The sequence below is a fragment of the Lathamus discolor genome, chromosome 6 (assembly GCF_037157495.1).
Source record: "Lathamus discolor isolate bLatDis1 chromosome 6, bLatDis1.hap1, whole genome shotgun sequence".
Lineage (NCBI taxonomy): Eukaryota > Metazoa > Chordata > Aves > Psittaciformes > Psittacidae > Lathamus > Lathamus discolor.
In genome coordinates this window covers 5,014,371-5,041,126 of record NC_088889.1, presented here as the reverse complement: position 1 = coordinate 5,041,126, position 26,756 = coordinate 5,014,371, and the positions used below count along the sequence as shown (strand labels likewise).

General features: G+C 42.6%; 1 protein-coding gene across 4 annotated transcripts; it reads left to right on the top strand.

Moving 5' to 3' along the window:
- Nucleotides 1-516: 516 nt before the first annotated feature.
- Nucleotides 517-26,291, top strand: CTTN (cortactin). Of its 4 annotated transcripts, XM_065683609.1 has the most exons (16): nucleotides 517-648; nucleotides 1,246-1,291; nucleotides 3,667-3,750; nucleotides 4,199-4,272; nucleotides 5,709-5,838; nucleotides 8,680-8,790; nucleotides 9,194-9,248; nucleotides 11,319-11,429; nucleotides 12,587-12,697; nucleotides 14,373-14,428; nucleotides 15,496-15,565; nucleotides 15,795-15,943; nucleotides 22,023-22,112; nucleotides 22,202-22,385; nucleotides 23,292-23,363; nucleotides 24,605-26,291. In XM_065683609.1, the coding sequence occupies exons 3-16, from the start codon at nucleotides 3,667-3,669 to the stop codon at nucleotides 24,739-24,741; spliced, it is 1,434 nt and encodes a 477-aa protein (XP_065539681.1). In that variant the 5' UTR covers nucleotides 517-648; nucleotides 1,246-1,291; the 3' UTR covers nucleotides 24,742-26,291. The 4 variants fall into 4 exon arrangements, with proteins under 4 accessions (XP_065539681.1, XP_065539682.1, XP_065539683.1 ...); XM_065683610.1 differs by lacking the exon at nucleotides 1,246-1,291; XM_065683611.1 differs by lacking the exon at nucleotides 12,587-12,697 and having other exon boundaries at nucleotides 518-648.
- Nucleotides 26,292-26,756: the final 465 nt, after the last annotated feature.

Sequence of the window (26,756 nt, the reverse complement as noted above, 5' to 3'; positions counted from 1 at the left end):
GGGGTCTGTTTCCCTGGGAATAAAACAGTGGGAGAACCCCTCCAAAAGTGTTAAAGCTGCATTTGAAAACCTGTTTGCTTCTCTTTACCATCTGTTCAGTTTAGATAGCCCAGGAACAGTCAGATGTGAATCTTTTGTTCACTGACAGATCCAGATCCCTCAAGATGATGCAGTTGCAATGATGGTGCAAAAGTAAGTGTTAATTTTTAAAAAGAGCCCAAAAAGCCCGTTTCAAGCTGTACTCAATCTGCTGTAGCCATTTTTAGAGTGCTGACGGTGCATTTTTGATGTAGTGCTTGGACAAAGCGCTTTTAAAACCTAGGGAGAGGATGCATTATCGATATTACACATTATACATTATAAATATACAATATATATATTATAAGCATATATATTGTCCCTTCTCATCTCCTTTCCCGTCCACGGCCCTCAGCCGTGCCCCAGCCGCGGCCCCCGCCGGGGCGGTGTCACAGGGACGCCGGGGCGGGTCCCCATCCCACCTGGAGCCGCCCCGCCGTGCGGGAAGAGGAAGTGGGAGCTCGGGAGAAGCGGAAATTGCAGCAGCCGCCGCCGCCGCCAGCCCGGGAAGCACCGGCGGGGAGCCAGGGGCACCAGCGGCCGCGGGAGGAGGTGGCAGCGGGCGGCAGCGTAAGCGCGGCGGGGATGGGCCGCGGGGGTCCCCGGCTCGCTTTGCGGCCGGTGGAGCGGGGAGGCCCCGGGCCGTGCCCGCACACCCCCTTGTGCCGGGGGTGCGGAGCGACGGGGAGCCCGGCGGGGCGGCTTCGTTGGGCCGGGAGAGGGCTGAGGCGGCCAGGGTGGGGTCGGTGCGGGGGGGGGGGGGGGACGGGACGCGGCTTTGTCCGCTGAGGGGCCGTGAGGCGGGCGGAGGAGGAAGGGCCGAGCCGGGGGTACGTGCCTGCTCTTCCTTCGTTGTTTTAAACTCCGTGAAGCTGCTTAGAGATAAAAAGCCCCCTTGAAAGAAGATAAAGCCGTGTGCGGAGGGCTTAGGGGTCTTGGTGAGGGGGTAAGCTACGCCATGGCCAGCAAAGTCGGGTCTGAGGTTGTTGCACCCTCGGAAAGGAAAGCAGTCTCCCTCAGCGTCCAAGAATGACAGCCAAGGGTGCAGCATAACTGCCAGGTGCCCCATGGAGCCTTTGCGTCGACCTAAAGCTGGTGCTGGGTTCTCTTGGCCTGCAGTGCTGTGTCTGGGCTTAAAAGCGTTGGCATTTCCCTTTGTTCCTTCAGGAGTTTGTCGTAGGCCCCGGAGAAGAGTGGAGTTCCCGAGCTAAAGGTACGGGGTAGGGTGGTGGTTTGTCATAACAGTGGTGAGGGGCAGCGCCGGCCAGATAAACACAAAGCGTATATTTAGTATGACTTTGAACCGTAGTGTTTTCCTTCAGAAATACGACCATGTGAGTCAGTGACTCATAAAGAGATCATATTTCTCCCCATTTTGCATTGCAAGAGATGCTGGAATAGCAAGCTGCTGCGGAAACCAGGCTTATTCGTGTTAGCTCCCCACCAGCAATCAGAGAGGTCTTGACTGGGATTCCTTGTTACTAAGTGGCTTAGCTCCCTTTTGTAATTAACATTGGTAATTAGAATGCAGGGTTGAGGTGTGGAAAGATGTTGGCGTTCGTGTGCATAATTTAGGGAGGATTTTAGATTCTGGATTTTGTAAGGGGATGCGTGTGAAATCCTTTTTTCCTTATTGTTTGTGAGAGCGTGAGGGGGAAGCATAGAAATCTAGATCTAGATACATCTAGATCTAGAAGATGTAGCTTTTGTTCTTTTGAACGCATGAACACAGCTGAACGTGTAAAGCAAACGTAATCAGGTAAATGTATAAACCAGGTTGTCTTTTGCATCAAATACAGAGTAACTGTGCACACCTGCACTTCAGCTCTTGTCACCTGAATTCCATTTCTAAGTTAATTGGAGAGCATGCAGCATGGTAGAGCACAGGGGGAAGGGTACAAACCATCCCTCTTAGGTTTGATTACAGAGGTAGAACTTGCACCCCACGTTGAGTTTCATTGTTGAGCTGGTTTGGTTCTGCTTTCCAGCGCTTTAGTTTTGTGAGAGATTTGATATAGTGAAGGCCATGTGGCAAACTAAAGGGCAGGAGAGCCTGAGATATGATGAGAAGGCTTGAGACAGGATATTCTAAGTAAAATGGTAAAATGCCAGTGTTCCAAAAGTTTGTATTACAAGCTTGCAATCTCACAAGTTTTCAGGGTATTAAGTAATATAACAAAGGCTAATACTTTAATTCCCATAGGAATTTGGAAATGGGAGACCTGAAGAAGCATAAGGGGAAATGTACTACTACTTTATCAGGATATCGTCTGCTCTACTCTTAAAACTGCCTTCCAGGCTACTCTCTCACTTGCTACCTTGGTGTTTGACTATCAGTTGCTCTCGCTACCAGTCCTGAAATGCCCCTTACAAGTGGCTCATCAGCTCATTCTGTCAGGCTGGTTTATTTTTGTCTGTGCGCTTTACCTATGGATTATTAGCTATGCATTGAAAAGAGAGTTTTCATTCTACCTATTGAATTATCCATATATTATGAATGAAATAATCCACAATAATCTCTTTTTAATTAGAAAGAGAAGGGAAAGCAGACAGAATGATGGTATGTTAAAGAACTGAACTGTAGTGGAATAGTGATGAGAAAAGATAAATCCTTCCTCTAACTTGTGTGTCTGAAAAGCTGGATGAAGAGAAAGCTTTTTAGAGTTCATTTGTTTTGGCTTACCTAGAATAAAGGCCGTAATATACAGCACTAGCCCTTGGCAGGTCATCTGTTCTGCTCACTAGTCACGAAAGAGTTAACTGAAAGTGTCCAACTTGATACTTCACAGGGGATAAGGTTTCCAGAAAGTGAGATGTCCAATGTTATTAATTAGCCTGGTAAAAAGTGTTGAGTTGCTTCTAGATGTTATTTCTTGCCTTGTTACGAGTTTTGCTTCCCGCTGTCAGTGCTCCAGCACTCACCCTCTGTTTCTCCTGAAAGTTGGACAAGATGAGGAGGTTGTGTATGGTTTCACGAGGGGTTATCTGAGAAACACGGTAACTTGGTTGTTCCAGGCAGGTGGACTAATGTCTAGGTTGCATGCAAATTCTCACAGTTCTTTGGATTTCTTTCATAATGCTGAAACTCATTATGCAATGAGGTTGGGTAGGTATAATGTAATATAACGTAGGCTATGCTGCCTAATGAACGGTATCATGCTTATCATTGCTAATGGCTGGGGAAAAAAGCCAATTCCTACACCTTAAATATATGCATAGGGCCTAGAATTAGCAGCAGTCTTTGGAAGTGGATGTTGGTTTGGAGAGCTGTTTGAAGAGGAATCTTTCAGTGCGGTGAATGAAGATGCATGTTAATTTGAGCAAGGAAAGGCTTCCTTGTTCTCTTCGAAATCATGTCAGTGATTGCTCCTAAGCTTCTTGCAGTAGGAAAACTAAAAGGGGTTTTCAAACCAGTTTGAGACCCAGTGGTCAAATTGACTTTCACTGCAAATGTAGCTTCTGTTTGTGTGTTTAAATAACATCCTTCATTGGGAAGCTTGGATTGCCTCTCCATCAGCTTTATACATAATGTAAACAGAGTTGACATGTGACTGGAGCGTGACAGAGCTTGTTCTGATGGTGTTGCAGATGTGGAAGGCTACTGCAGGCCTCGCTGTTTGTATCAACCAGGTTGACGGAACTGATGACTGGGAGACGGATCCTGATTTTGTGGTATGGCTTTTTATTACTGAATGTTACTGATTCATTCAGCAGAAGTGCATAACATGATGTGTTAAAGAGGAATTCTTCAGGGTGGGGACTGTATCTCAGCAAAATAAACTGATAGGAACATATGCCTCAAGACAAGGAATTAGCAGTTTGTGCTTGTGGGTGATTAACAAAACTACCTTGTCTTGGCTGGGTACTGCAGGGAAGTCTCTATGGAAGAGGTTTGCATCAAGAAGCAGTAGCCTCTTGGGGCTTGAATGTCTGCTCTGTGCATTTCAGCAGGGGACAAAGCACGGGGCTTGTGGCAGAAGAGAAGTGAGGGTGGTAGTAGCTGCTGTCCTGACTCTCTGATGTGTCTGACTGCTGAAGGCTTCTGTTGTGAACTCTCAAGCACAGATAACTTAGTAATGTCTTTGGGGTTTTAACACTTCTTTATGTGTGTCTTTTGCAGAATGATGTGAGTGAGAAAGAACAGCGCTGGGGGGCTAAAACTGTGAAAGGATCTGGCCATCAAGAGCACATCAAGTAAAGCAGCTCTCTTTTTCAATTTATTAATAGTCACAATCCCAGGTGACTTTTAATCAACTCGTGTTCTCAGTTACTTGTATCTTCATAATTAAACAAGACTCTCTGTAGAAGATTATTTGCCAGATTGCTGGTCTTTCAAATGTGTCTGTGTCTTCAGATCTGAAATGAAGATCAGGAATTTGGTGTAGGGCCTCTTAAATCTTTCTTTGTAACTGGAAATGTTATTTTTCCTGCCTCTTTATGTCTGGAAGGCTTCTTTGTCCTGGTTTGGGGCCAGGGCCAATAGTGCCAGGAGAGAGGTTTCTGTCGGGTGATCTGAGCAGCTCCAGTTTGGTACTTTGAGGGTACATTTGGTCCCTTAAAACTGCTATCGAACTCATAAAAATACTGGCAGAGTGACAAACTGAGCCCTCTGGCATAAAAGCAAATGAGTGCGTCAGGGAGGGCTGTGTGAGACAGAAATGATCCATCTTCTGAGTCTTGTGCTTCTTATGAGAAGTATCTGAGACTCAACTTTAAAGCAGTTTTAGGAAATCTGTGGTTGTGACGTTCATTTTGGGTTTGCTTGTGTATTTCTGGGGCAGCAACCCTCGTGGTATAAAGCTAAGAATAAATGTCATCAGTGTTGTTAAGGGGAAGTGACTGAACTAAGTGGGTTACTTCAGGGATCAATGTTATTCCGCCCTACTTGGAGTGCAGTGGGGATGCTTACTGGCTGAATTCCACCTGAGGAAGCTTTAAACGCCAGTGGGAAGTGTTTAAAGGTGCAGTTTACTGCCTTGGCTGCATCTTCTCATATGTAGCTTGTGCTACCCTAAAGTAAGTTCAATTCCTGCATGTTGCAAGGGAGCATTTGGGGAAGAGAAGGGGCATGTCTCCTTCTATCCTTCTTTTATATTACAGCTGTGTCCAGAATGCTTAGTTAGAATCAGAGTCCCGTTACCATAGGGACTGTCTGATAAGAGATGATCCCTATTCTGAAAAGTTGTCATCTAAATAAAAAGTGTTGGAAAGAACTTGAATGAGGATATGAGAAGAAAACATGTTTCAGGCACACAGGAATTCTAAGTAGTTGGTTGTTCAAATAGCAAAATACCCTTCAGTCTTAAGCCCAATGTTTTTCACTAGAAAAACTGTCCAAAAAGGCAACCTTGTCTGGTGTGAGGTGTCTGGGCCAATGGCAAGGGGGTTGGAACTGGGTGATCTTAAGGTCCTTTCCAACCCAAACCATTCTGTGATTCTAAGAATAAATTCTGTTGCTCAGAATATCATGAAGTGTTTTGCGCATTGATAAAGCGAGAAGGGCTTGAAAAATACAAGTTGTCCAACTTTAATTAAGATATTTTTAACATCTTTTTATTTTGCATCTTTTTTGAAGTTATCTTCTGAAACTTTCGTAGTAAAACTTGCTCCTTAATTATCTGTCTTTAAAGTATTCATGAGCTGAGAGAGAATGTATTCCAAGAACACCAGAATCTCAAAGAGAAAGAGCTTGAAACAGGACCAAAAGCTTCCCATGGCTATGGAGGGAAATTTGGCGTTGAACAAGATCGCATGGATAAAGTAAGTATGAATGCTTCCTTGGGACAATGTTGTAAGTCTTGCCTCACTTTGCTTGTGGCCAGCACAACTACATATGTAAGGTAAGCTTGGTGAAGGTGCAAAATTGTTCCAGCTTCACTAGTGGTTTCAGGGATGCAGGAGCTGAGATCATGGCATAAGCTATATGCAGTGGTGGCTCATTTTGATGCAGCACTCTTGCAGTGCTCTATCAAGCACACTTGTAACCACTACTACCCAATTCTGTCAGGCCATCATGTTCTGTTTCCCAGATAAATCAAGGTGCTCTTACATAAATAACCGAACTAAAGCACTTGAAGCATCAGGAACAAGTATTTCAGGTGGCAAATTAGGCATATGTGGATGATGAGAAGTTCTGGGATGCACAAGAGGCCCACATTTTTGTTTTGATGCTTGCTCTGTCTTTAGAGCAAGTCTGCATGCTTATGTCCTGAGTGGATTCCCCTGGAGTCAAGATTTAAGTTTCTAAATGTATATTTTGAAATTAACAAAGTACTTAATGCATGAATAAATCCAGTTTAGTTTCAGTTCTGTGCTAGAGAATGAAGAAAAGGGTGGGCAGCAGTGGTAAACTGTCAACAGTGACAGCTAATCATTGTATTTTAAAAAAGTCATTGTTGGTAACGTTTTACATAAGGACTTGATGGCAGTTGAAGTTACACTCTATTAACAGAAGAAATGATAATTCTTAAGGTAATTCTGTTAGCCATGTGATAGTTGGACAGGCATACCAACTTCTGGCTAGTTTCTTTCATGTACTCTTAAAATAAGAGCCAGACTGTTTCCTGAACAAGAATGATTTGATTTAATTTACTTTCTGGGTTTGTAGGAATTTGGTAGCTTTAAGTTTTTGCTGGATTCCCATATTCCAGAGTAAATTGCTGTATAATTCTCAGTGAAACAGGCTAGTCTAACCTTTGAATCTGGGAAAGGAATTGCTGAGCACATTCAGTCATTAGTCCTGTGTAGCTCCTAGCATCAGCACTTTATCCTTCTCCTGAGTGATGCTGGTGGCAGGAGATGTTCATAAATTATGGTTTTAATAAAGCTTTCTTATAGCTGCAATTCTAAAACCTCCTCATTGAGATCTCTCCTTCACAGGTATCTGTTCCTCTGTGCAGTTACATCATTCTGTATAGCAGACCTCCATAACTGATTTAAAATGTAGCACGGTATTGTGCTGAGGAATTCTGAGTGCAGATTACTCTGAAATACAGATTTCTAAGAAAAATAGTTTCCATTTCTTTTCCAAAAAGGAGTTTGTGGTAATGTTTGGTATTTTAAATTCAGAGTTCTGGTACCACATAAAGAAAACAACATGCTTAAACCTCCCCCACCTCAGCTGATACAGCAAAAGAGAGGTCACGTAAACCCCAGAATTTTCAGAGCTTTATGTCTTTCACAAATGTAATGGGAAACAGGAGTCTTTTCTGTGACATTTAACAGTTATTCTGCTACAGAACACCTGCAAAATGAACAAGAGTATGACTGTTTCAGTCAGGAAAATAAAGGAGCTTTTATATTGCTTGTAAGCTAAGGTAGTGTCCTATTATTGTTATCCTTGTTCTCTTACTTGGTAATTACTTCACCCATTATGTGTGGTAATGTTTTGCTTTCCTGAGTGCTGGGAATGTTCCCTGTAAATACTGTAAAAGGCAAGTTACTTACTAGACACCTTGTGTCCTCAAATGAATTCATCTTGGTCCAGCTGTCTGGTGCTGGTAGAAGACAGTTTCTTGCTCCTCAGGGGTCAGAACTTGGGGCAGCTGCTTGGAGAGCTCCCTGCTGCAGATGCAGATGCTGACTGCCTTGAATGGGGCGGGTGGTGGTGTTGAGTCATGGGAGGTGATTGTCACAGGGTGCAGCCTCTCCATCTGATCACGGCTGTGTGTGGCAAGTTATAGACTCTTCTCTTTCTGCCTCTGACAGTAGTAATTATATGCATTTGAGACTCAAATGTTAAAGTGGCAAATTGCAAGTTGCTCTAGCCAGAACTCCCTTTTGGCACTGGACAAGAAAAGCACTTTTGCTGTGTTATGCCCCCCTCAGGGTGCTTGGCTCTAGCATCAGTCCCAGGATCTAGAAGGGTGTCCTAGCACTAGATTAAAGTAACACTAGCAAATGCTATCTGGATGTACTTGCAGGTGTGTAATTACACATCCCTGTGTCTTACCTGAAGCCAGTCACAGTGTGATGTAACTGTGCCTCAGCTTGCAGTGTTCAGCTTGAGTTCCAGGGACAGGCTCAAACTGGAGACTGTGGTGCTGGGATGCCTTTGGCACGGGGAGCTCTGCCTTAACATAGAAGCACCACTTCATGCTGAGATACCATTTTGCAAGTGAGGAGAATGTATACAGAGAAGATGCCTAAATTTGATTTATGATCAGAGCCCTTCCTTAAAAGTATGTCAATGGAAAACCTAGCTGTAGTTGTATTTGGATACAGTCTACTATCTGGGACTAATCCTTACTTCAGGTTCTGCATGAACACCATCAGGATTCTGTCTGTATCTTTCTTGTTTATCATTCCTGTGCTTTCAAAATAAAAATGCAGAATTTAAAGCAGTCTTTATGAAATGCAGTCACTGCTGTCAGACTGTTTCTTGACACTGCATTGCCTGGGCTGTATTGGTAGTATGGTGATGGTCTCAAAGACCTCTCAAGAGAGTAGCCATTTCCAGGGAAGTTAGTTTCAACAAGAACACTGGCAGCGATGCGTATTTGTAACAAAGCTTATCCTCAGGTTACATGGTGCAGTGTTTTCTCTTCCATGCAGAACTATGTAGAACTGCTGGCTGTTTCTGAACTTTCCATTTGTTTTTAGTCAGCTGTTGGACACGAATATCAAGCCAAACTTTCTAAGCATTGCTCCCAAGTGGATTTGGTGAAAGGGTTTGGTGGCAAGTTTGGAGTGCAAACTGACAGAGTTGACCAGGTAAGCAATTCCATTTCATATACAGCCATACTCACAATAGTTAAGTTTCTCATTTTATATGTACAGCTGAAAAATTCCAATACCTTAAAATGCTGGTCTGCTCTTCCTGCTGTATTTGAAGTTTAGCAGTAAACTAACACTGACTTTTATGGATATAAATAATTGTTTAAGGCAAGATAGAAGAAGGCCCTAATGGGAAATGGAGATGAGTTGAAAGGAAAATCTACTAAATGATCATACAAATGAATATGGCCTGAAGTTAAGTAGGTATTTATGCTCGTGATCAAGGAGGTCAGAGCAGTATGGAAAGACAGAGGAGCTTCCTGTTTTGTGTCCACTGAAGTGCATGCAGTTTTTCTACTCGTGTCTAACTTTTTGTCATGCAATTTTATTTCTCTTCCAGTCAGCTGTTGGATTTGAATATCAGGGCAAAACCGAGAAGCATGCCTCCCAAAGAGGTAAAGTGGTGAGGTGGTCATCTCTGTAGACACATGTATTTTGTAAATAGTAGAACAGATCTCTACTCTTCTACTGTTTGGGAAAAGACCTTGTTTAGTGAGGCAGTTGTTTAGTGATGTTCTCAATGAATCAAATGTTGAGGGGGTTGGGAGGAAAACATGATGAAAAACTGAATTTCAGGGCTATTTCCTGAGTTGATGAGGTTTTGAGACAAGGAAATAGCATCATCATGATTGTCATCATGAGTCTTACTTGTCTTTTACAAGTGAGGATCAAGGAAGTGAGGATCATTTTAGGAAGACTGGGAGTTGTTCTTTAGTGTATTGCACCCTGTTGGAAATAAGGAGTAGATTTAAGAGGAACCATCATAAACTATAGGGCTGTTGCCCATCTTATTTTCTGTGTTTAAACTTTATTTTGCATGCTAAAGAGCAGTATTTCATTTTGAAAGAACTTTTTTCCCCTCAATTGCTGTTATGGTTCTGTTAAAAGCTTCATAATTTTATTTTTACTCTCAATGCAGACTGCTCAAGTGGTTTTGGTGCAAAATACGGAGTACAGGCTGACAGAGTGGACAATAGTGCAGTGGGGTTTGATTACGGGGTAAAACATGAGCCACAGAAGGGCGAGTAGACACATGTAGTAGTGGGCTCATCCTCTGATGTAGTAGACAGTCATGATAAGGCAGTGTTGTATGATAAGGCAGTGTTGTAAAATACTAGGATTTTTTACATCTGTTGAACTCATACCCTGCTGAAAGTTAACACTGAATAAAGTCGATGTTGCTGAAAACTTTTAACTTCTAAAAAAGAAACCTAAACCACAGGATTTGACTGCTTTTAAGTGATGAGCCAACTGCTCTTACTTTGGAAGCATTTATCAGATTTAGAGTTGTTATTATTGTGTTGCTACTGAGGTTTCTAGGCAAGTCTGATCAAAAATTGACCATTTAATTGAAAAATTGTGACACTTTTGCCATATCTTTTTATCTCAAAGAAGCATTTACACTCTAGAAATGCCAAAGAGTACAAGGGGGTGTTTAGGAGCATCCAGGCTGTTGCTGACATTGGTTTTGACGTTCGCTTTGCTCTAAGTGTCTAAAGAATTCTATCAAGGAATCAAATAGCAGAATTGCTGATACTGCCAAGCAGTTAAACTCCACATGATGCTGTTTTATTTGCCATCCTGAAGAGTGAAAGAATTCTGAAGTATTTATGATTAAATGTCTGGAGTCAACATTAAATGGGGATATCAATTCTTCATTTAATACAGGATGTAATGTTAGCAGGTCTGATTATCACAATTTTTCAAGGTAATGCTTTGTTATTGAACGCTTACAAACAAAATTCTTCACCCTTATCTCTAGATTATTCCAAGGGCTTTGGTGGTAAATATGGTGTTGACAAGGACAAAGTGGACGAAAGTGCTGTTGCCTTTGAATATCAAGGCAAAATGGATAAAACATGAATCACAAAGTTTTTATTATTTTATTTCAAAATACTAGTTCAAATCAAGCAGCCTTTTAAACTTGGGATAAATACTTTGGTTAGGGTGGGTTTTTTTGTGGTAAATGTGTGTTTGCCCTTTGTCTATGCAGATTTTTGTTCCCCTTTAATGAAAAGGAAGGCATTGTAAACTGTCCCTGTGTGTTTCACAAGCACATTTCCAAAGGACTTCATGTCTATAGGGATGTTACTGAAATAAATGTGTAATTGCAGATCTGTGGTTTTCAGAAGAGGTATCAAGTCCTTCATTATTTCTGTATCTGTGCTCTACATGTGGCTTTAGGTAGGAGGTGCATCAGACTCTTCACATCTTTAAATACTATTGAGTCTGTGTGCTGTAACCTGCACTGGATTTGTGGTGCTTCCTTGCTCCGTGATCCCAGAGTTACTGAATGGGTATCCTACCCCTCTGCTGAGACAGCGTAGCAGGGAGGGGAAGGGGGAAAGATACTATCATTAATGACAGGGCAACTTACCCCATAACATTTTACTGTGTCGTTTTTTATGAAATACTCTTTACAGTCATAAACTGCAATAATGTTTTCTGAAACTTCATGCATACAGATTATGTAAAGGGGTTTGGAGGCAAGTTTGGTGTGCAGACAGACAGACAAGACAAATGTGCACTTGGCTGGGATCACCAGGAGAAAGTGCAGCTGCACGAATCCCAGATAGGTATATCAGTTCACAATTCCTTGCCTTTCTTTCTGACTTCCCTCATTTTGACATTTCTCCCCTGTGTGAACCCTCCTCCTGTGGTATCTTTGGCCACAGTAGCTGACACGGGTCTCCTTTTTCTGTGTTTGAATGGTTGCTGTGTGTTGGGTGTACTGGTGTCTGCAAAGCAGGTTTAACGCATCTGAGTCCCCAGAAGCTCTGACTTCTCCAGATTTATCACTCCAGTAATAAATTCTCACTGGAGAAGCTTTGTGAGTTTGCAGGTAGCCTGGATTGTTTTTTGAGTTGTTCAAACCACACATTAACAATTTCTTTGTACTTTCCACAAATAATCTTCCTTTTCTAGTTTCTGTTATATGTACCCCTGGTTTTATGCAGGGGTAATCTAATATCTGAAGCTGTCCTTTCTCATTGCCAGTTGAGGTACCTGTTCCTGTGGAATGCAGGTACCCAGAGCAGAAGTTGCTCCCCAGCCCTCTGCCTATCACCACCCGCAACTTAAAGAAACAAAATTAATTGGTTTGTTTTTCAATTAAAGAAGTTAAAAGTGATCCTCAGATTTATCCAGGAGGGTTACCTGAAGGCCTCCTCCCTGTTTGTGCCTTCATTTTATACCATATATTATAATGGCTCTTCTAAGGGCTCTTCTAAGGCAGCATTTGGGAATGGTCATAACTCTTAGCTCAAGCTGTGCAGAAGCAGCATTATTCCTCTTCTGTTAAACAATGCTGTGTAGGAATATCTGGAGGATGGTCTCTCTACCCTATCTTATCATCTCTTTGAAAGTCAGATCTCTAGTGTACAAATACTAAGCACACTGATGATAACCACACATTTTAGTCTCTTGTATCCTTTTGTATGTTGTTTCGTTCTTGTGAACGTATTATGTGTGTGTATTTGTGTTTGTAATGTCGATTAAATACAAGTGCATTATGCAGTATCTATGAACAATGTGAAGAAGTGCTTTATTCTGTGACTTCAGAATGGTGTTCTGGCTAGGGTCTGATAAATCATGTTGACCTCTTCCTAATCTCAAATGGAAACTTCTTTTGAATTTCCTCTTACAAAAGTATATTGAGATGATTTTTTCACCATTCAAAATGATTGGTAATTGAAAATACTGCAAAACTTTGAGTGTCATGTGGCTTTTTCAGACTATAAGAGTGGCTTCGGAGGGAAATTTGGTGTACAGACAGAAAGGCAGGACCCATCTGCTGTGGGGTTTGATTACAAGGAGAAACTAGCCAAGCATGAATCTCAACAAGGCACCGTTTTCACTTGTTACTCTCTTAACAGTGCAGCCACTTCTTACACAGTCTTAAATAGTTCTCTGAGTAGATTGGTGCTAGTAACGTGCAGACACTTTCTTGCGCTTCTGTTCCCACATGATCTGGCAATGTTCTTCCGTTTCACTCTTACAGTGTTACATAAAGCAAGCCTATTTTCAGGAGAGATAGCCAATGTTTAGTTAAAAGCTCTATAATATGCATTTATTTAATAGCTATACATACAATACAATAATAACATTATTAGTATCATGATGTTAATGGCATCATGCTGACCAGTTTTAGAGTAAATGTGAAGTTTTGCCCTTAAAAATTGGTGGGGAAAATACTCAGCTAAGGGCCATGGATGTAACCAATAACAAGCAATGAGTTATGGCAAGATCATTTAAAAATGATTGTAGTCATTAAAACAAGAAATAGGGAATGTTTGTGCTTCTTGGGTGAGCAAATGCTCTTTATTCATGCTCTCTTTATTCATTGTGAAATAGTTGGGGTACAAACCATGAATTCCTGGTTTTCCGTTATCTTAAAGTGAGAAGTCTGGATCAGGAAAATGTAAGTTTAGTACATTTATTCTGGCTGAAAAATACATACCAAGCTGAAGAAAATGAGGTTGTTCATTCTGATAGTATTTTTCTGTGCTATAGCAACACAAATACACCATCAGATGTGCCTTAGGAGAGCCCAAATAATAGCTGGACCCAAGTCGTTTTGGGGCTAAGAGAAGAAGGAGTAATTATATTTAGGGATGTATAGGAAAGCCTGTGCATCTACAGAGTCTAAGGGCACATTCCTACAGCTCACTGCCACCAGGAAGGTGTTTTTCCAGCCGCACACTCTTTCTGCTTTTGTTGTGCTGGTTCTGATGCTCATCAGACATTTCTCTTAGTACTAACTCACTACAAAGAGCAGAAAGCTATTTTTGGGGCACTTGTTTTTGTTGTTAATGCCACTGATTTTGGAGTATAACAAGTGCTGTAGTCAGCATCAAATGAGCAGAAGAGTGTGCAGCTGATGGGTGGTACGGAATAGCATGGCCACCCCATTTCTGTGGTTGTGAGTTGTTGCAGGCTTGTGCTGTCCTGTGGAATTGCCCCTTTCCATGTTAGAACAGGAGTTATTACCAGTGACTTTAACATCCATCAGTTGGGTATCACTACCAAATCCACTAGAATGAGAAATTTATTGTATTTGCCTGTCATTCGTAGAATTTACCATATTAAAGAGAAAAAAACACCACCTCTGTGGTCACCGAAGACTGGATAGCGCTCCTTTGAGCAATGCAAAATTGCTTAGGTTATATGGTTACTGCAGAGGGCTAAGAATTGGTGCTGTGAAGGGCTGTGTTACAGAAGTGATGTATTAGAAGGGCTCATCCCTTATTCCTTGCTTGATACCTTATCAATCCTCAGCTTAATGTTTACTCAGAGAATGCATGTGGCCCACAATCTGTCATCTGCTGGTGTACCTGAAGGCTCTTGTGTATCCTTTCTGCATCTAAAACCAGGTTGCATTTTCTTTGGCGGCTGTCACTGTACCTCTGCATGCAGCTGAAATGGCTATTTATTTGCATTTGAAATGGCTATTTGCATTTGGCGGAAAGATGGGAGGGGTAACAAAGTCCCTGCTCTGACCCTTTTATCCTGATTTTTAGATTATGCAAAAGGATTTGGTGGGAAGTATGGAGTCCAGAAAGATCGGATGGATAAGGTAAGTTGTTTAAAAGAGCCATGACAAATAGTCTGCAGTGATACAGTATAGTCTGGTCAGGTCTGTAGTGCTCAGCTCCCAATTTCTGGATACTCCTCCAATCTAATAGTAGAGTTCTGTGCTTTTCTAAATCTTTAAAAAGCCAGTTTATACACACAGCACTGATGCCAGTTTATACACACGTCTGTGTGTACATTGGTGTAGTGTATATAAATAAGTAGTGAAAATTGAAGCATGGAAATGAAAGAATAATAAAATTTGTATGAAATAATGAGAAAATACATTAATTCCACAATTTCAGTCATGTCTTCTAACATGTAGCTGATGCCTTATATCTTGAGGATATGCTTCTAGTGAACTGCTTAAAATAGGTGTCTTTTACCTACCAACTTTGCCCACTTTGATTATCAGGAACTTTCTCTTTAGGATAATTTGGTTTAGTATTGTATAACAGTAAAAGGGCAGCTGATACTCCCCTTCTACCCATCCATGAAAAAGTCCTCACTGAGATTTATCTACTGAATAAATTTACTCTCAGCTTTACATAGGACATTTAAAAGTGAGAAAGTAGCGGAGTTTGACAGTCTGTAGGATCTTCTCATTTGTGCCTTCAGGACTCAAGACCATTCATTTAAAAACCCCTCCTGTTTTGATACTGTTCTCAAATACAATATTGTTTTAACAGTATCTGCTTCCTTAAGGAGACTGGATGGTTTTACCTTGATGAAAATCCTGCACAATGTGGATTAGAACACCAACAGCTACACAATAAATGCTTAGGACATTGACTCATTTTTAGTTTTGATGAGTCACCTGTTCATAAGCTACATTTGTTTTTTAATTAATAGGATCTGAATATGTTTAAACCTGACCCTGGAGATTAAGTCTTCTGTAGTTCAATTTACAGAAAGGATTATTCCATTTGTCAAGTTTTGATTCTTCCTGATTTTATTTCGGTGTTCTGAAAACCAGGGGCAATATCACAATAAAATGTCACAGACTGAAGCTGTCTGAATGTCTTTATGAATTTGTGTGTTTTAATGTACTCTTTCTCTCCTTACTGACAGAATGCAGTGACTTTTGAAGATATTGAGAAACCAGCATCAACTTATCAGAAGACCAAGCCAATAGAAGCTGGTAAGGCAATAGCCCTAAATCCTTTCTTTGGAGGTAATAATGTTCAAAAGCCTGGAATATCACTGGCATAGAAGAGGGATAAAAGGACTTTCCCAAATGGGCTGTGAGCTCAGAGAGTAGAAAAGCAGAAACATGTTCAATGTATCTTACTAGAAATTTGTAAGAAAAGCTCGTTCCAGGCTACCTTTATTTAGAACCTTAACATTTGACTTTCATTTAATGTTAACAGTTGCTAATAAAACAAGCAGCATCCGAGCTAACTTTGAAAACCTTGCCAAGGAAAAAGAGCAGGAAGACCGAAGGAAGGCAGAAGCTGAGAGAGCCCAAAGAATGGCCAGAGAAAAACAAGAACAGGAAGAGGCTCGAAGGAAACTGGAGGTCAGTAGGATTCAAATCCCATTTGAGTGGCGTGTTTTGTGTGTTTCAATGCAGTGCTGGGAGAAAAAAGAATCTTTTAAGGAAAGATGCTTCCCTTTTTCCAGCCAGACCTTAAAGTTCTTTGTTTTTCCTGTGTTTGTACCTGTGCTTTACCTGTTTGCAACTCCAGCCATCTATCAGCATGCACCATATATATATCAGATAGGGTGATAGAGGAACATTATTTATATACATTGTTATTAGGCCTATCCCAAAATATGTAAGCTCATCTTGACCACTAGCATTTGCAGTCTGACCTTTTCGTGCTGTGCCTTTTGGTACACAGCACATGGGCACAGAGGAGCTCATAAGGGGAAGAGACATGTGGTCCCATAAGGGTGCTTGTTCAAGTAGTTTAATACCATGGTTCTGGTTGGTAATGCTAGTTTTTTGGAGCCAGTATTGTGGAAGATGGAGGTGGTATCACCCATTGGTATAGCACATGCCCATGAGATTAGGGAAAATAACCTTCCAAGTGTTAACTGAATGTTAGTTTGGGAATTAAGAATCTTAGTTCAGCATTGGCATGGTTAAAAGCTTTGTGATTTTTTTGTGTTATTCAGAAGCAAAATAATTGCAGGAAATGCTTAGTCAGAACCTACATCTTAGCTGCTTTATAGGATTTGCATATTTGGTGAAACTCCGCTGCTGAGATGGGAGGACTCTTGTGTTAATAGTAACTCACCCTTTGTGTCATGTTCATTTCTTTTGTTACACAATGCCTGAGGTGCCTTATCAGTAATCCTGAGGGCCTCTGTCTGCAGCTGTGTGACCTTTCACACAAGATGCTGCAGCACTGTTTGTCCAGAGCCTCTGTGGCAGTTTCCCTTGCAGTCCCATGCTGTTACTCTGATCTCATTGCCTCATACTAGTAAACACTGATACTGTGGGAAGCAATTGATGCTGGCATTAAGAGTAGTCCCTCTTTTCCCCGTCTTTTCTTGTTCTACATACATTTGTTTATACTAGAGAAGAGTAAGCATAGGACACAAAAGGAGACAGTCCTTTAAATTCTGAATAAATGCTTCTTAGCCATACGTGTGCTTCGAGACTATAAAACACTGATAACAAGACAGAATGCTACAACTCGTCTAATAGTGTCCCAAGCAGAAATAACCAGTAGGGAGATTGAGCAGGTCCTTACTGAAAGCACATAGTACTTAAGGAGATGCACAGGAAAAGTGGTGAGCCTCATCAGCATCTTCATTGCCACTTGCTATGCTGAAGAGACCCTTCCAGAGGAGAGTGCTTGTCTGGGACTCTTGTTATTGCTCTTCCTGGCTGGCTGTAGGGGAGTTTTCCCATTTCTTTCTTTCTTACCTCTCTCTTTCTCCTCCTTTGTTTTTATTTTTCACCCAAAGTATCTTTCATTGTTAGAGCCAGTGTAGCCCACCTACTGCAGGCCCCACTGATACATCTTCTTGCATATGAATTTGTCTCAACATCCTTCATAAGACATCTGGAATCCAGGAAAGACTGTCAGATGGTTTCTCAGACTCGTTTGGTCCTTTGCCTGACAACAAATGGGACAGACCCAACGACTGGTTTCTCAGACGTGGCAGATACTTCCTCTTAGTGGGATGCTGCTATGGAATGTTAGGGTTCTGGTGTTCATCCCATTCCATCAGTATGGTCTAATTCATCGCAAGTTTAGACTTTATGTAAATAGTTTGTTTTACAAGTAGGAAGAATTAAATGCATGGTAGGGTTGTGGTAACCTAGCTCTGATCTGAAACTTATCTGGGACATTCTAGCTTTATAGGATAAATCAAGTCTCTCCATCTAAAGTGACAGATGCTTTGGTTTTTTTTCTTTCAGCTTATCACCTCTTTTGCCTTATGCTCACACAGTACATCTTGAAGCCATATGCTCACTGCATGCATATATCACAAGATGAACGGGAGTTCATCTTTGTATATCAGTATTTTCTTCTAATGCTGCCTTTCATCCCTGTGGACATGGTGAAATTTTAATACCCTAACCATTGGGTTTTGTTACTGTCCTGTTACACCTTTAACACAGCATCTTAAAGCTAGGAGAGGAGGAGAGAGCTGAAGTTGAGAATTCAGTCTTTTCTATTGGATAAGGTCATCGAGCCTGCTCAGGGGTGCTACTCTGAGCCTTAGTCAACTTGGGACTGCCCTGTGTCATTCTTAGCACTGGCACTATCCTCCAGCACACAGAGAAAAGCTGATCCTTTGCCTTGAGGAGAATCTCTTGGTTCCCCTCTCCTCAGAGCAGTAAAGCTGGAATGCATCCAGTCTGTGCAGTTGCTCTGGGAGCTTTTCAGCTGAGAACAGTCGAATGCTTCAGCACTTGCTCACTCAGAGCCACAGCAAAATGCTATCAGCATGTGTCACCACTTTCTTCTGGTGTAGCTGTTCAGCTGGAAGCCCCATAACTCCTCTAGCTGCTGCCAGGCTGTCTCTGCTCCAGAAGTACTGTCCACTTTTCATGTACAGCATGTTGCAGTGTGTTTAGGCTTAACACATTGCCAGTATCTAGGTCTAGCAGCTAGCTGCTTCTCTAACAAAGTGATGTTTTACTCCACATCCTCTTCAGTCCTTGTCCTTGCCACCAAGACTGCAATACTAATGGAAGAGCTGTAGTCCCTCAGCTCCGGGGGCTGTCCTATGGGGTGATGAAAAATGGGAACAAATAAGTCTTTTTTGACACAAGCTGGAGACAGCCTTGAGGTGTACGTTGCTCTTGAAAGTGCAGATCCACTCCTTCAGGAGATCTCCCTCTTCTTGACACTCATTTTCTTCTGTTAGCACATTGGGTGTGGATAGCATTAAGACTTGTGACTTACAGCAAACAGCACTGTTATCATTGCAGGATTTAATTTAGCAGATACTTTTACAGGGCTCCAAATAAGGAAGAACCATGATACAGGCTGATGGATATCACAAGTATTGCATTGTTAATAAGGCTGTTCTGCACCCAGGAGATCCCTTTCTTGCTCTTGCTTCCAGTTACTTCTGAGACTTGCTAAGAAACATCAGGCCCAAGGGAAGGTGGGCTTTCTCAGCATTCATTCTGCTCTTTCATTTATTTTCTCTGAGGTTTGTATTTGTACCTGGCAGTAACTCCATTCCAGCATCACTACTTCTGCTTTGTTCTTAGACAAGTGTCTGGTGTCTTTAGGACTTCTCAGCCTTTCTGGAGCTTCTCAGGTCACCTGGAGGATGCTGATGGTAGTTGATAAGGCAGCATTCCTCAGCCAAGGACTGTTACTTCCTTGCTTTGATCTGGCTGTTTCTGGGGGATTCTGCAAAAGACCAGTCCCTGTAACCAGTCTATCCTTGAACACATGGGTCTTACAGTGTTCTGAAGCAGAAAACTGGACTCACTATCGAGTCTCAGGTGGTACGAGTTCTCTTGTTGCAGGATACTTTATCTTAACTCAGTGCTTCACCTCTTGGCTACTGCTTCATGGAAGTGTCTCTTTCCTAGGGCAGGTGGCAACTCTGATAGCTCGTACCGATCTTTTCTGTTCTTCATGTCTGTTTTTTGCTCTCCACCTTTGCTATAAGCAGGCTGATGTTCCTCAAGATGCAAAGAGGTACTTCGTGTGATGGCCATGTCTCCAGGGCATGCTTTTTATGTTTGCTCTGTCTTGACAAGTAGGGCTGTCAGTATATTCTGCAATACTGTGTGACTTCATTGCACCACAGTTGTGTTTTCACAAGGAGTAGCAGCTATGTGCCAGTGCATCATCCTGTTAGCTCTCATTGTCCCAGCGTGGCCTGTCCATTTTGGTACTGTAAGTAACCAGGCTTTCTGCTTAGCATTCCCTTCTGTTGCATGGGTTTGTAGTCTGGGCTGAGTGGAGGAAGAGGTTCAGCTTCTCCATTAGCTCTCTTGCCATTCATTTTGGGTGAATTTAGGCTTTTTTTTTACCTACTTCATTTTTTCATTGAGCTTTCCTCCTGCTGAGGAAACAGTTTTCCAGAAGGGTTTAAATGTAGTAACACAGGTTCTCATGAGTCATTGAACTGTTATGTCTTTCCCCCCCAAGTTCTGTCTCAGAAATGGCTTACTTTCTTTACTGTTATTTTGCTGTAAGTGTGGGTTAAATTCACACCATTATGCTTGATTTTTTTCTTGTGCTTCATCAAACTCTGTTGCCTGGACACATTGATATTTTCCCCAAAACTGGTATTTAAATTCCACCATAACCAGATGATTAATGTTCTTCCAGCCTGAGCATCTCCATGCTTAATTGTGTGATACTGCAGGGAGGGAGGGAGAACGAGTTTAAGGGGAAACTAAAATGGCACTGGCTGCACTGCCCTCACTCACAAGCTGAGCAGGAAAAGGGGAGGGATGTAAGCCACACTGTCCACAGTTACTGTAAACGGTGGGGATGGACTTTGACTTAAGTGAACTTCCTTGTAGAAACAGAAAGCTTTCTTACTTCAAGAAAGCGTGTGGGCATACATGCTCCCACAATGGGAAAGTACATATGGGCTGCGTTCCTTCAAGAGCCCTGTTTACTGGTGATCCTTTTTCTCTTGCTTTTCACATATGTCACACCGTCAAACGGTGTTCAGGGAGCTCTTTAGCTGCTGGTTTGAATTGACAGGTGCCTCATGATTTAGCCAGCCTCTGCTACCTTAGGGAACAAAGCAGGATGCTCATTCCCATGGAGCATTTCAGTGAGGAAGAAACCCAGCCTGAAGGGGGACCACACAGTTTACATGTTTCAGGGCAGTTACTCTGTGCCTATCCTAAGCTGTAGTCTGGATTTCAGAGACCCATTTCCTAGGACAAATTACTCGAGCTGTTGCCATGTTTGACACTGATTATTTGCTATTTAGCTTGTCCCCAAACTCAGGTTTGACTTCTAAGAAACACTTTGCTGGTGCTTTTTGTGCTGTAGCACAGGAGTTGAAAGTGGGGGGAGCACTGTTTGCATCCGGACTGACTGTTTCCAGGAAGGACAGCACTGAGCTTTGAATTGTCTTCAAAGCTGGCTCTGTTCTCAAGACCCACTTTGCTTGCTTTCTTTGTTTTGTTTTCCCTGAGCTGTGCCAAACAGAGGGAAGGAAGAAATGTTTTGTAGCAGAGTCCTATCCCTTCATCCCTGGACCACAGTTTATCCTGAGAGTCCTCTGGGGAGTTACAGCTTGACGGACCGAAACGACTGAAGTGCACAGTCTCTCATAACACGTATTCTCTCTTCTTTTACTACAGTAAAGAAGAAACTTGGGCACTAGATCCACAGTTTTCTTATCCCCTATGGTATAGAAAGAAAGGCAAAAGAAAATAGCTGATTTTTCTGAAGTCTTCTAAATCATGCAAGCTGTGTTGCACTTCTTGTGCTATGGGATCCTGGCTTCCTAATGAATGGCTTTCTAATGATGACTGTGGACTTGCCCTTTGATTCACAGGTGGGATGGCACAGCATGAACAGCCTGAGTGACAGAGAACACTTGATTCAGATCCATGTTATAGAATACAGTAGCGATACTGGTTTTATTTCTCCTGCATAGAGCTCTTCTGAATGTTTGAATCTCTCATTGTCGGTATTTAGGACCTAGGTTTGTCTGAGCTGTTCAGTCCTTTGCCTTGGAGGTGTTTTGCAGACCTGCAAGAGCTTGCAGGATCGTTTCTCATCAAAGGTAATAGATCAGTTGTACAATTAGAACACGTGGGCTTCAAGTTCTCTAAACTTATGCTAAAATGGAACATGAGGCCTAGCAGAATGAACAGAATGAATCTATTGGACACAGAAACCCTGCAGCTCCTATGGAAAAGTGCCTCAGAGCATTTTTAAACACGTGCATGTGTACATACTGCACAGGGTTTGTTTCTGCACTTTCTCTTCTTTGCTGTATTTCTGAGGCTTTACTGTCCAGCAACACTAAACCTTCAGGCAGGTCTAATGGTCCAGCCAGTCCAGCCCTCTTTGCTGCCTGTTTGCATCAGTTTATTGCAGCATAGGCTGGCTGTCGTCTTCCTTACTTGTTTCTTCTTCAGAGTCATGACATCAGTGATTAAACTGCAATGAAGTTTTTCTCTCTCTTCAATTTAGGAACAAGCTAAAGCCAAAAAACAAACTCCACCAGCATCTCCTGCCACGCAGCCTGCTGAGCAGAAGGCACCCTCAAGCCCAGTCTATGAGGTTAGAATCATTTCCAGTACTGGCTTTTTAATCCTAAGCGTAGGAACCTGTTTACACACCCTTGACAAATCTCACGTGTATTTCTGCAGGACGCAGTTTCCTATGAAGCAGAGCCTGCTTACAACAGCACCACGTATTCAGCTGCACGTGAGCCAGAGCCCAGCTACAAAGCTGCAGAGTCAGACTACCAGGAAGCTGTGAGTCAGCGAGAGGCAGAATACGAACCAGAGACCGTCTATGAAGTGGCAGGGGCAGGAGAGCATTACCAAGCAGGTAGAGTGTCTATTTCTGATATTAAACCTCTTAAGATAACGATTACTCCCGTGTGCAGTGACTTAATGAATCATCGTGCTGACAGGACGCTGTCCTAGTTCTCTGAAGTCTCAGTCTGATGAGACTTAGATTCTCCACCAGCAAACTTTAATTAGGAAATGAAGGTGCAGCTGGAGCAAGGTTGAAATTACTTAACTTGGGAGATGATGGTGCAGTGATTCTGGTGCTCCCTAGGGTATCAGTTCAAAAAGAACTTCAGAAGTGGTTACCATTGCCCCCCTATGCAACGCAGCTCAGCTTGTGAAGAAAGCAGAGAGAAAACGTGTGCTGGCCTGCCAAGCACAACACTGTCAGCACTTCCTGGACTCTAAAATGGATGTGATGTGCGCTGTGCCTTTAATGGAGTGGAGTGAGGATGTCCAAAAGTAATTGCAACTGCAAGAATAAAGGTTCTTTCAAATTCCTGTTTTTCTCACCTCTTCTGGCTACCAAATGAGGTGTGAAGAATGAATCTGTTTGCTCTGGTACCAAAACCTGTGAATTTTAAACAGGCCCCTTTCTCCCCTGCTCCATGCTGGCTTAACTGGTATTAAATAGTCTCTTACTCAGTGATCTTGAGCTCAGTGGCTGTTCTGTCACACTTACAAAAGCGTTATAAGGCTGATCATGTCTATTTTATACCCTATTGAATACCTACTTGGGAACGCTTCCTTCAGGCTTTGTGTGTGATTTAGGGAAAAAGTCCATTTCAGAAGGAGTATCAGCATGTTTCAAACCTGCATCATTTATTCGCTCCTTCCTATGGGGGATGGCAGTAGAATTAAAGGAGGAGCACCACAGGAAAGAACTCCAGGTGACAGGTAGTGTGCTTCATGCTGTTAATTTTTCTCCTGTCTCTCTCTCTAGAAGAAAATGCTTATGATGAATATGAAAATGAACTTGGGATTACAGCCATAGCCCTTTACGATTATCAAGCTGGTAAGCAAAGCTCTTGGTTTTAACCTTCTCTTTGAAAACTTTGTTCTGCACAGATAAGTCTGGATTTTTCCTTTGCCAATCATAGAAGAGTTGGGGTTGGAAAGGACTTTAAGATCATCCAGTTCCAACCCCCAGCTTGTCACCTCTTGTAGTAATGTATGAGATAAAGCTGTGAAGATTTAGTGATTGAGCAATAATACTGAGCTGCTTCTGAAAGCTACTAAGCACTGTGTCTGAAAGAGTGGGAGTTCTCAAAAGCTCTTTTAACCAACTGTTAGCACTCCATTAAGCCCTGGGCAGACAGGAGTGCTGCAGATCGTGACTGATGGATTCCGAATCCCAGGCACGGCTACAGGTTGGGCAAAGAAGAGATTCAGAGCGGCCCTGCGGAGAAGGACTTGGGGGTGCTGGTCGATGAGAAAATGAACATGAGCCGGCTTCAGTGTGCGCTCGCAGCCCAGAAAGCCAACCGTATCCTGGGCTGCATCAAAAGGAGCGTGACCAGCAGGGCGAAGGAGGTGATCCTGCCCCTCTACTCTGCTCTTGTGAGACCCCACCTGGAGTATTGTGTGCAGTTCTGGTGTCCTCAACATAAAAAGGGCATGGAACTGCTGGAACAAGTCCAGAGGAGGCCACGAGGATGATCAGGGGACTGGAGCACCTCCCGTATGAAGACAGGCTGAGGAAGTTGGGGCTGTTCAGCCTGGAGAAGAGAAGGTTGCGTGGAGACCTCAGAGCAGCCTTCCAGTACCTGAAGGGGGCCTATAGGGATGCTGGGGATGGACTCTTCATCAGGGACTGTAGTGACAGGACAAGGGGTAACGGGTTCAAACTTAAACAGGGGAAGTTTAGATTGGAGATAAGGAGGAAATTCTTTCCTGTTAGGGTGGTGAGACACTGGAATGGGTTGCCCAGGGAGGTTGTGAGTGCTCCATCCCTGGCAGTGTTCAAGGCCAGGTTGGATGAAGCCTTGAGTGGGATGGTTTAGTGTGAGATGTCCCTGTCCATGGCAGGGGGGTTGGAACTGGATGATCTTGAGGTCCTTTCCAACCCTGACTATTCTATGATTCTAAGTTAGAAATGCACTTAAACTGCAGTAGGCAAGAACCATCCTGCCAGAGGATGGGGAAGCATCTTTGACAGGAGAGGAGAAGGTGAGGGGTGTCTGTGGTGTGATTAGTGGTGGGTTGGTAGGTGAGCTGCCCTGTGTGAATACTGAGCCTCTTCCCCTCTCTCTGCAGCGGGTGATGATGAGATCTCCTTTGACCCAGATGACATCATCACCAACATAGAAATGATCGACGATGGCTGGTGGAGGGGGGTCTGCAAAGGCCGCTATGGGTTGTTCCCTGCCAACTATGTGGAGCTGAGACAATGAAGCCTCCTGTCTCCTGGTTATGCCTTAATTCCCCAGTCAATAAATCTGACTTAATACACTACAAATCATGATGCTTTTCTGAGGACGGAGGGGTATTTACATATTGCTTTTATATTTAATACTTTGCTGATGCTTTTTAAGATGTTTATGCCACAGAAATCGCTAATATATTGTAACTGCCATGTTCTTCACTAAGGCTCTAAAAATGATTTTCATGCATTTGGAACATCTCTCTGCCAAATTAGCAATTGTCATAAAAAGCCTTTGGAGGACAGCTAGCCGTCTGTTGTAATAGTGCATGTTTTACTCATAAGTGAGCAGATTTACTTAGTGTTTAAGTCTAGGTTAGTCTTCCACTAAATGTTTTCAGCTAAGGAGGTCATGGCTATGCAGGTTATTTGCATTTCCCACTATGGAGGAGTGGGGAGGACTGAGCAGGTGCATATTTTCTTTTCTTTTCCAGATAGTGCTTGACAAAGCAAAGAGAATGCTTGAAATTTGCAGCTACTGGCAGTTAATCAAAACCTGTCCGATATTTATGGAATATTAACGTTAGGAAGGAAACAGTCTGGTTACTTTTTCCTTCTCTTTTAAAGTGAAGTTCCTTGGCTTTTACATTGATTTGTATTATTAGTGTTTTCCTGCTCCTCCTGTTCGTGTGATCCCAGAGGAGGGCTGCAAACACTCTAGCACTGATTATCCCAAATTCCTTTACTTTGTGTTTTGGTTTCACCCTCCTCTTTCCCAGGAGGGCTTGGAAAAGTTCCTATACAAGTGCTGAGACACTCAGTGAGGGAAACTGGCATCCAAATCTGTGTGAGCACCTGCAGGAGCAGCCTCGTTGCTTTAAGCAGGGGAAAAAGGCAGGATGGAAATGCTGCGTGCAATACATCCTTTGCTCTTAAAGGCAGTGCTGTGCAGTAATGACTTTTTATGCAACCATATTTGAGTCAAGGAATGTTAATACAAATAATTAGGTTTAAACCCCATATAAATGAAACCTTACAAGAGACAGCTCCACTTTCCTGTGGTCAACGCAAACTTCCTGTAGTGTTCTACTGAATACCAGAATTAAACCTGTTCTTTGCCAAAACTGAACTTGTCCTTCTAGAAAGTGACTTCACTGCAGATTTAGGGTCCCTACCAAAGATAGCAAATTGCATCTAATAGCGCACGTGTTCAGTGTATGTACTGTCTGTTTCCACCTTCTGATCCAAATGGGAATGGCAGAACCGGTGCAGTAACTAAGAAAGAATTTGGGCCAAGGGAATACAGAAGTCCTGTATAAAATGGTCAGACGTATAATGTAACTAGGGAGAAGGCATCGCGTTGAACCCGTTCTTGGATGGTTGGGACAATCCTCAATGAATGTCATGTGCGCGTCATGATTCTGTATTTCTTTTCCTTCTCATGGTCTCATTTCCGTGTTGTATTTGCATTACTATAGGGTTGGGTTTTCTATGCAGTTTATTTTAGCCAATTTTGCCTAGAACACCTCATAGGGATATGATTTTTGTAAGTTAAATACTCAATAAACTTTTGGAACCATTTGCATGGAATATTTTGGTATTTTTAGACTGCTTTGGCAGTCTGTTACAGATGGTTCCATTTTGGCTCAAGCTTACCTGGGACCAGCCTGCATCCACACTGCCTGCGGAAAGCCGCTGCAGGATGCCTGCATGAAGGGCGTCTGCATTCTTCTAAGTTGCTGCTGCCTTCCAAGCACTTCCCTTCCTTAGAAACTCACTGCCTTTGCCTTTTGCTCCTACTCCCATGTGGAAATATTTAGAGCCGAATTTTGTCTTTTATTGCCTTTAAGTTCTGCTACCACAGAGGTGAGCTGTGGTTTCGGTGAAGGAGTCGCTCGTGGCTTCTGGGAATACTGATGGCTGCAGGGCATTGAGTGCTCTTGGAACCAGCCATCAGCTACAGTCAGATAAGCTTTGACATCATTTTAAAGCTGTTCTGCTCTTAGTCATGACAGGGATCCTCAGGTCAGAGCCTGTGAGCCTTGG

Excerpts from the sequence above, each read along its gene's own strand:
- CTTN (XM_065683610.1), top strand. The coding sequence starts at position 3,667 with ATGTGGAAGGCTACTGCAGGCCTCGCTGTTTGTATCAACCAGGTTGAC. Across the intron at positions 12,698-14,372 it reads CAAGCATGAATCTCAACAAG|ATTATGCAAAAGGATTTGGT; the intron begins GCACCGTTTTCA and ends CCTGATTTTTAG. Across the intron at positions 22,386-23,291 it reads AGGAGAGCATTACCAAGCAG|AAGAAAATGCTTATGATGAA; the intron begins GTAGAGTGTCTA and ends CTCTCTCTCTAG.